Source organism: Embiotoca jacksoni, unplaced genomic scaffold, assembly GCF_022577435.1.
Source record: "Embiotoca jacksoni isolate LCO1_2020_lvr unplaced genomic scaffold, fEmbJac1.0.p SCAF_18, whole genome shotgun sequence".
In the NCBI taxonomy this organism is placed as follows: Eukaryota; Metazoa; Chordata; class Actinopteri; family Embiotocidae; genus Embiotoca; species Embiotoca jacksoni.
Window position 1 is genome coordinate 9623103 of NW_027185318.1, and position 8968 is coordinate 9632070.

General features: G+C 41.2%; 1 protein-coding gene across 1 annotated transcript; it reads right to left on the minus strand.

The window, feature by feature from the left end:
- Positions 1-3704: 3704 nt before the first annotated feature.
- On the minus strand, positions 3705-7895 carry nceh1a (neutral cholesterol ester hydrolase 1a). Its single transcript, XM_069152658.1, has 5 exons — positions 7700-7895; positions 6248-6491; positions 5745-5814; positions 5360-5531; positions 3705-5262 (listed from the first exon to the last, which is right to left on the minus strand). Exons 1-5 carry the CDS (start codon positions 7838-7840, stop codon positions 4642-4644), a joined length of 1248 nt encoding a protein of 415 aa, XP_069008759.1. The 5' UTR covers positions 7841-7895; the 3' UTR covers positions 3705-4641.
- Between the last annotated feature and the right edge of the window lie 1073 nt (positions 7896-8968).

Below are 8968 nucleotides of genomic sequence, written 5' to 3' on the forward strand. Positions count from 1 at the left end.
CAGAATAACAATCTGAAGTCAGCAAAGACGACAAAATAAAAAGGATTTACTATCCAAACTTCTTTCTGTAGTTAAAAGTCACTTTGGACCTCCTATGGAACTCCCTATATCAGTTATAGATTGTGGCGGGATTTATTTATTCCCAACAAACGGCCCTTCAGTGCAGCACAAATAGGCTTTTACAACTTTCAGTCTCCAGATGTGGAGCAGCTGAAGGCAACGTAATATAACTGTGGAGGCTGAATGAGGCATTTTGAGGAGCGTTTGATGGCCCTGGAAACAATCGGTGGTAAAGAGTGATGCGAGTCATTAAGAAATTTGGCTTTTTGTCTGTGATGTAACGCTTTGTTCTTTTTTTTCTTTTCACTTTCACAATTTAATCTGAGATGAAAAAATAACCTTGGTGTTTGACTGTTAAACGGCTACATATGATGTCCGTTAATTATAAGCAGTGTGTGACAAATTTCTCATTTCAAATAGGATTTCCATCCTGGTGTGCATTTTATCTTCTTGGCACTGCCTATGAAAATACTGCTCTGAGTGGGTGTTGCTTAGTGTAGGAAATAAAATCGTAATTGTGAACATTAAACAGGATGCGAGCGCATTAACGCAGCATGTGGCAAGAAAGTTTGGGTATCAGTGCATTGCAGGTAGCAGATCATTAACATTTGAAAGTAAAACGAAAAAAAAAAAAAAAAAAGAAGCCTTTTTCTTCTCTTTTCCTGCTATTGTGAGGTGATCTGACAGAATGCTTGCTGATTAGTGCCAAATGACCTGCCATTGTTAGGGCTTCATAGCCCTATTTGTCGCAGGGGAGTCATTCAATCTGCAGAATTTAACCATGAGTGATTCCTGTGCTTTCATTCCTTCACCTCTGACCCCTGCTCCCTTTGTCAGCGTGAGGAAGTGAGAGTGGGGCCTAAGGAGTTCGCAGCTCCTGGATGGGTGACCCTCCCAAACATCATAACTTGTGTTAAAGTATATAAAACACATTCATACCAATACGCACGCCACCTTGATGCTCATGCCCTCATGCGTGTGCGCCGTAAGTTTCACCGCAGGTCGAGCGTTTAAATGAGAATGACGGAGAAAAGGAACGATTTTGTTTGCTTCCTTCCCTGATTGAGATCTGGAAAAAGCGGAAAAGAAAGTAAAAGGTTCCTGTGTTCCCTTAAGTGAGTCAATTCCCAGGCTTCTTGGAGAGAAGGAATGAAGAAGGTGAGTGATATCTGGAGACCGTTTGGCCACGGGCATGGAAGATGACACCCTGAGAGACATGCCTGTCTACTGTCCCACAGCAAACAGGCATTTAAAAGTGCACTGTCATCAACTTTTTCCACTCATGTTATTGTTATTTCTGCCTCTTCAGTCCAGTCAGCCGACCTTTGACCTCGGTCAGATATGTCTAAACTAAATGCAGCAGGCCCTGACGAGCTTTAATCTTCTGTTTCAGAGCGTGACATAAGAGTTAGCTATTTGGAGAGTTATGCCAATTTTCATTCTTGTTGAGCGTTAGATGAGAAGATCAATACCTCAGGGGCTGGTTGGCTTTGTTTAGCAAAGACTGGAAACTGGGGAAAAAAGCTAGCCTGGCTCTGTTGAAGAGTAAAGATCTCTCTACTAGCACCTCTAAAGTTTAATATTTACCATGGAGGATCTAATTTGTTTGCTACTTACAAAAAAAAACAAAGAATAAAAAAATGTAATTGCAGCACAAATTCTGACCCTAAATAGGGTCAAAGGTAGGGTTTGTTTGTGAAAATAATATTCCGGATTGTAACTTCTAAACCCTGAATCAAGAATATATTGCAGCCCTGGTTCACACAAAAATGACCAAAAACTTCTGTCTCCCTGTGAGGAACACAGTCCTGTAAAACCATGACACAGCGGGTTTAAACAAAATATTTTCCAAACCCTGAATCTGAAATCGGTTATGAGAACAATAGGAAACAGAGAGGCGCATAGAGGGCTGCTGCTTCCCTGGAAATTAAAGCAGTTTCCTCCTTGAAGCAAAGGACTAAAATACCCAGATGACATATTTAATTTAAAGGAGCACTCCGTCCATAATCGTCTGCCCTCCACTCCTCTTTTTCCCTCCCCTGAAGCCTCTCCTCCCCACGTTCCTCTCCGTAAAGTCATGGAATCTCCCCGAATTCCCATCTGAGGATAACAGCTGCTCATTGTCTCGTATAAAACAAAGACTAGAGCCAAAGCATGCTACGGCAGCACAATGCATGCAGACGGTTGCCAGTGACTTGGCTGGTGTGTCGGTAGAAGGGGCTTTCCCTCACAGGACGCGTGCATTTAAATGTAAGTGCACCCAAACGGAGCCAACATACAGGCAGGTTAACATTTACCACATCACTCATTCATTTCTGCCGTCTGTAATTCTAACGTTCAACCATACGATTACCATTACACATGTAGCAGTGAGAATGATCTAAATTTAAAAAAAAATACATTTCACATTTCCATTTAACAAACAGGAGTGAGTTTAGATAAGTGAAATAATAATTCATATCAAAAAAAAAAAAAGTATCACCAGCAAAGTACACTTGATTATTAGGAGTAAATGTATTCCAGATGAAGACAAATAGCCCTTGTGAGTGATTTATTTTTGGATTAGTGTTATCAATCATTTAAGTGCAGTTTTAGCTGGTTCCCATACTGCTTGGTTGTTTAAACACATGAACGGAGTTGTGTAAAAAGTACAAGATTTTCTTCCTTACCTATAAGCGCATGTAAATTGAGCTGAAGCCTCGTACTTGAGTAAATGTACTTGGTTACGTTCTACTGGTATCAAAGGAGCAGTGATTACTAAATGTGTTACTTTAAGAGAACCTATTAGGGTTCATGTTGTTCGCCGTCCAACAGAGGGCACTGCTGCATTGATTATTGTTTGTCACTGTATTTAGTGACCTAGAAATGCTCAAGTTAAGAAACAAATGCATGACTGTCGAGAAATTCATCAAAAGCTGGTGCAGTTTTGGGAGCATTTTGGGTTTATACGTTTTCTTGTGATGGCAATGCAAAGTGTGCATGCAAACATAACTGTTGTGTCATCAAACCTCAGTTGTGTTCATGTATTTGTGGTACACCGAGATATCTGTTTTATGAATGGGTGTGTGTTTACATTTGAGTTGGCCTTTCACTGGATATTTGTGATTACAGAGGAGGAAAACCTATTTGGCCTCCGCCAACTAGTCAATTTGTAGTTTACGTCCATGTCTGTCCAGACTCAAAAAAATATATGGAGTGAAGACTGAAAGAATTTAAGGAAAAAGGTGTTAGATGTATTAAACTGATTTGACTTGCCTTTGTTAAGCTTTGTTGATCTTGCTCTGTAATACGTCAGCTGTATAAGTGTGTGTGCGTGTGTGTGTGTGTGTGAATTAATTGAGAAAGAGAGAGAGAACCAATTAAGCATGAGACTAAATGTGAAATATGGTCACAATCTCCCCTTCTGTTCCGTCATGGTGTTTTAATGGCCACAACAGTGTTTTTGCAGAACATAATGATGATGTTGCAGTGACGGTGACCTCTGCAGCGTAAAAATGTCATCAGCTCATCAGTCAATCCCGTTTGTGTGAAATTGTGACATAAAAAGCGCATAAATTCTTCCGTTATGGCCACAAACATGTGTGCGTACGGCAACAATGTATCAGGAAGGGAATTTTGTTTTAAGTAAACAGAACAAGCCGAGCTTCATGAGCGTTACTCCATGTTTTGTTTTTTAATTGGAATCCTTCATAAATCCCAACAGTGGGCAGCAGAGAGACACTTAGGATGTTTGTGTTGCACAGGAGATATTTAAAAAGATGTGAAAATTAGATTTGGAAGTAAAATAACACTGAATTCATTTTATGCAGAATACATACATCTTGTAAGATATTTTCGGAGTGCTTTTCATAGAGGTACATGTATGAACTCTATAGGCAAGGCAAGGCAAGTTTATTTGTATAGGACATTTCAACAACAAGGCAATTCAAAGTGCTGTTATAGGCTGTTCTGAGATGGTAGAGAATAACGTACCACTGCTGTTTAGAACTGAGTGCAGCTTCTGTAATTCATTCATGTTCAGGCATTTGTATTCATAAACTAGGCCAACCGACAGACAGAAAAACACAAACACTGAACTGTTGAAATTAACCTTGTTTCTTTTAACCTGATTTTCACTGTTTTTAAAAAAAAAAAAAAAAAAAAAAAAGCTGCTGGAAACAGTTAAAAACTCTGTTAACAGACCTTTGATTCTTTTATTCTGAATGTAAGCTGTAAAATCAATTTTAGTGAGACTTTTATTGCTCACGTGTTTGTGGACATGAATGAGTGTACTGATGTGGTGCCTTCCACTAGAAGCACCTGATTAATTTATTCCAGGACTGGAAAGCTTGTGGCTGTAAAAGTCACCTTATTCAATGTTGATGTTGCCAGCAGACTGGAAATTGCTTCTAAATATCATAAAAACTTCACATGTATTGAGTACAGGTACATGAGGGCCCCGAGCTTGTGATATTTAATAAAGAGTGCATTTACAAGTCCTTCAGAAAGTCTCATTCACTAAGCGAGGGGTAGGGCATATATATTAGTGAAACACACACAAGCATGCAACCACTACTCCCTTACAAAAACCCATACACGCTCTTAAAAGTTGTTCTGCATCCAGTTGATGTAACCTCGGAAGACCCTCGTCCCTATATCAAATTCCGTAGGCGGGGCTATCATGCTGAAGCATCCGTGGAAGCCGTCCTCTATGTGATCGTTGGTAACCATGACTCCTGCGTCCTGCAAGCGGCGAACGTACATCAGCCCGTCATCCCTCAACACGTCATACTCACATGTTAGGATGTATGCGCGCGGGCATTTGGCCAACACTTCTGGTCCTGCCAGCAGCGGTGTCGCCCGCACATCCAGCAGCGCCGGCACCTCCTTCAGAACCCTCTGGGATCCTTTTTCCACAATGAGAGGCTTGTAGTTCTTCTTGTGTTTCTCAGGAAGGAGGGCAGTCCAGTCTAGTCGTGACCTCAGCTCCGGGGTGATTTTTGTGTTCTGTAAGGCACTGTGGTTGTTCGCTAGCAGCTGGGGCTGCAGGGCGAGGTCGGCACCGAGGTACTGCATCCAGAACTGGACCATCAGGAGCCGGGAGAGGATGGGCATATATTGGTTCTGCAAGTAGGAGGGCGTACTGAAGTCCATAGTCTGGAGCACCGGGTAGATCAACGCCTGGGCACTGAATTTCACACTCATGTTGTCATCTGTGGAAATCTGGGACGATAAAGACGCACACGAGGCGTTGCACTTTAACCTCCGACATGATATTCGTATTGTCGCGCACGTCACAGGAGATGGCTTCTGTGTTTACCTCCTGGGCGACTGCAGCAGCCAAGTTTCCTCCAGCACTGTCTCCTGACACGGCCACACGTTTGGGGTCGATCCGGTACTTGGCCAGAACCTCTGGAGACAAGAAGTGTTTGGCAGCAGCGAGGCAGTCTAAATACGGCACTGGAAAGAGCACCTCTGGGTACATACGATACCTACACACACACAGGTCTCATGTTAATTTGACACCGATATCACACGAGGAGTATACTTGTCACAACGTACTACTCGGCCTGTGAAACCACTTGTATTATATTATGTGGCAGCTTTCTACGGTATAATTTAACACATGAATACATTAAGTGTAGGTGTGCCTCAGTTGTCAGTCACTGTCTTTGTGGAAGTGATGCATGGGGAGACACACTTACTCGACAGAGACCACTACGGCGTTGAGCTCATCTGAAATCATACGGTTACAGATATCGTACGACCCCCTCTCTGAGGAAAAGAGAGTGCAGGAGATGTTTATTTAATTATTTTTTTTTTGGAATTACTCATTTTATTGAAAACTTAACCCTAAAACAAAAACACCCGGACAGTTTTTTTTCATCTGGAAAATCCTTCCTCGTCCATGTGAAAGATGTAAAATATCACTTACAATTAGAAATTGAAAATACTGTTGATCTGCAAGTCGCCTTTATAGTTGAATTATGCATGTATAATATAAATGTATAAAAACAGAACTAGTCCTCTCACACTGAGGAAGTAAATGTATTTAGATTCAATGACGCTATTTTAACAATCTGCACCTTAAATGCAAAGCAAGTTGTAGCCTAATTATTCTGACTACAGTCTAATGTCTTCAATTATTTCTAATTTCAAGATACAACTCTGAATTCTGCTTGAAGACAACAGTCACGTCTGCACTCACTGGTAGTGCCGAGTGCCCAGCCACCTCCGTGAAAATAGATCACCCCTCTCCTCAGGCGATCCTGCCCGCCGGGCGGCGGTTCGTATACTCGCACTGGGACGCCGGCGAAAGTGACATCGCTAACCTTCACTCCCGGAACGACATCATCGCCGGACTCCGACTGGTGCCAACTCTCGAAGGACGCGATGGACTGCCTGATAGACCTGATGTAATGTTCGAAGCCCAGCCAATGCTTCAACGTGGCCTGAACACAGAGAAGGTAGAGGAGAGGAAACAAAACTCAGACTCGATCATCTCGATGGTTTCTCAGGTCACAAGTGAAAGATGTAGCGATATAAAGTAACAGGGTGAAAACAGAATCATCTCTTGGGAGGAGTTGGAGAGATGACTGGCTCACCCAGTCACCACTGCCCTCCTGCACTCTGCCTCACTAGTGTGTCAGACTGTCTGCCTTCTCGCCCTCTTAATAGTGTCAATAGTCCAACTCCAGAACACAAAGTTACTTGGCACAGTGGGGGCTAAGGTCCAGCCAGCTACACTGAGACATGTTGGCCTTAGTACAGTTTGATAGTTAAGACTTTCTTAGCTAGAAATTCTTTGTGCAATGCTGAATCCATATCTGTCCTGCAGCACAAAGGTGCGTTTAGCATTCGATATTACATGCTCTTGTGCCAGGATTTCCAAACAATTTTCAGTTGGTGCAATACAGACAATAATGATGCAATATAAGGTTGTGACGTTATTTCTCCACTCTACCCTGCCACTTTTGAAATGTAGAACAAAGGTGAGGAAGAAAGGGTTCATTGTCATCGAACAGCACCAGAATAAAAGTCACTATGACAAGCAGTGTGGCCACTTCAAAATCATACTAAATAATGTCTTTCACGTCAAACAGCTGTGAAATAATATTTCATGACGCAGTCTTGAAAAGACCTCCTTTTATCAAATAAAGAGAAGACCTGTGGACGTCCATGAAAGCACATGACATTTAAGCGTTTCAGGACATGTGCTTTAGATTTTTCATTAAAAGCTTCTGTGAGCACCTCTCCTATGATCTGCCCTGGAAAAACTAAGCTTCACAAAAATACGTATTATAAAACACGTATCATGCAATAACTGTCCGACTGAGCCTCAACAAAAAGGACACTAAAGTTATGCATTAATAGGGTTAACATTAATTCAACACAGGGTTTCAGTAGGTAGGGTCAAAGTCCAAGTCTGTTTGTTGTACCTATAGAGTTACGTGTTTTATCAATGCCAGTATTATTCACCAGTGCAGTAGCCTTATTTATTTATTTTTTTTTCAAATATGGATGCAGCAAACCCACAATACCACCCAATAATACTTGATGTCCCAGAGAGAAGTAAAGTTTTGTTGTTGTTGTTTTCAATTAGAAACGTGCTATCTTTTAAATGCATCAGAATATATTCCAAAATAAAACTTCTCCTTACCAGGTGCGAGATTGCCCTGAATCCAGCATCCATCATCATCAACCTCCACGGCTCCTGGATGGCATTGGGCAGCGGGGTGTAAATGAAATAAGCGACTCCCACCGTTAATAACACCGTAACTACGAGTGGCAGCACCCTCATCTTGTATCGGTCAATTTCTGTCTTCAGTGACGAGCTGACAGGTTGGAGGATCCGAGCAGACTGATGGCTGCAGCTGAAACTTTCTAATTTGTCTACTGGGCATCTAATTGGGACTGCAGTTATCCCCAGAATGCATGAAATTCAACACTTCCCCCTGAAAATCTTCAAAATAAAAACTTTATTTCGGACTTAGGCAGAATTTCACCTGCATTCTCGAAGAGAACGTGTGAATGAAGCTGTATTATATCATTAATATTTTAATTAAATTTTAGTGCTAAAATCAGAAAGAGGCACGGAAACGTTTCACCATTCATAAATAGGGAGGCAATTCTGTCTGACTAAGAAAACGTTTTGTATTTATTGCTATATTTTTCTAGATTTGCATCTAATTTATTGGAAAAAAAAAAAAAGTTAACTGAATGGTAGTATAAAATATAATATCCTACACTTTAGGAGTTTCTTTTTTTTTTTTTTTGAAACTTGACACTATTAACGCTTTTAATTTGAAGGCATAACGGCAACAACGAATTGGAATATGGGAAATGGAGTGTTTTTGTGAAAACGGTGGGTGGTTCAAAGGTGTATTACATAAATGTGACCACAGAGAGGCGCAACAGAGCTGCCGACTGCAGACAGCACTCCATATCAAATGGGTGTTGGCAGAATCACATTTTAAACAACAAAAATCTAAACAATATTGTAATCTAGTCTGTTTAATTTAGGTCTTATTACACCAACCGAACTAAGATTTCAGTTTGATGTAGTTCTTACTATGTGAGAGAGTAGAGTTTGATGAGGAAATGATAAGTAATTGTTCTCTGTAATTGCCTAATTTCTTGAACTGCAGGATGATCACTCTTGATGTAAAAAGACAGCAGTCTCAGGATGGTCCTGTGCATTTGGTAAAATCAAAAGTGCTTTTCTCACTGACAACTGATGCCTTTTCATGTGCAGACATCAAGGCTGGACTGAAGTCTCACTGGAAGGCCTTTAGTGGTGCAAGTTGCAGGCAAGAGATGAGGCTCATCCGCATTCACACTCTATTGATCCCTCGATGCTACCCGATGCTACCATCTTACTTTTCTGGCTTTCCATCTATTTTTAGATAAAAGTTGATTTTCAGTTGAG

What these genes read in the sequence shown, in the direction of transcription:
- nceh1a (XM_069152658.1), bottom strand. Translation starts at nt 7,840, where the DNA reads ATGAGGGTGCTGCCACTCGTAGTTACGGTGTTATTAACGGTGGGAGTC. An exon ending in TCAGGGCAATCTCGCACCTG is followed by an intron (nt 6,492 to 7,699) that starts GTAAGGAGAAGT and finishes CTCTGTGTTCAG; the next exon opens with GCCACGTTGAAGCATTGGCT. An exon ending in GCCGTAGTGGTCTCTGTCGA is followed by an intron (nt 5,532 to 5,744) that starts GTAAGTGTGTCT and finishes GTGTGTGTGTAG; the next exon opens with GTATCGTATGTACCCAGAGG.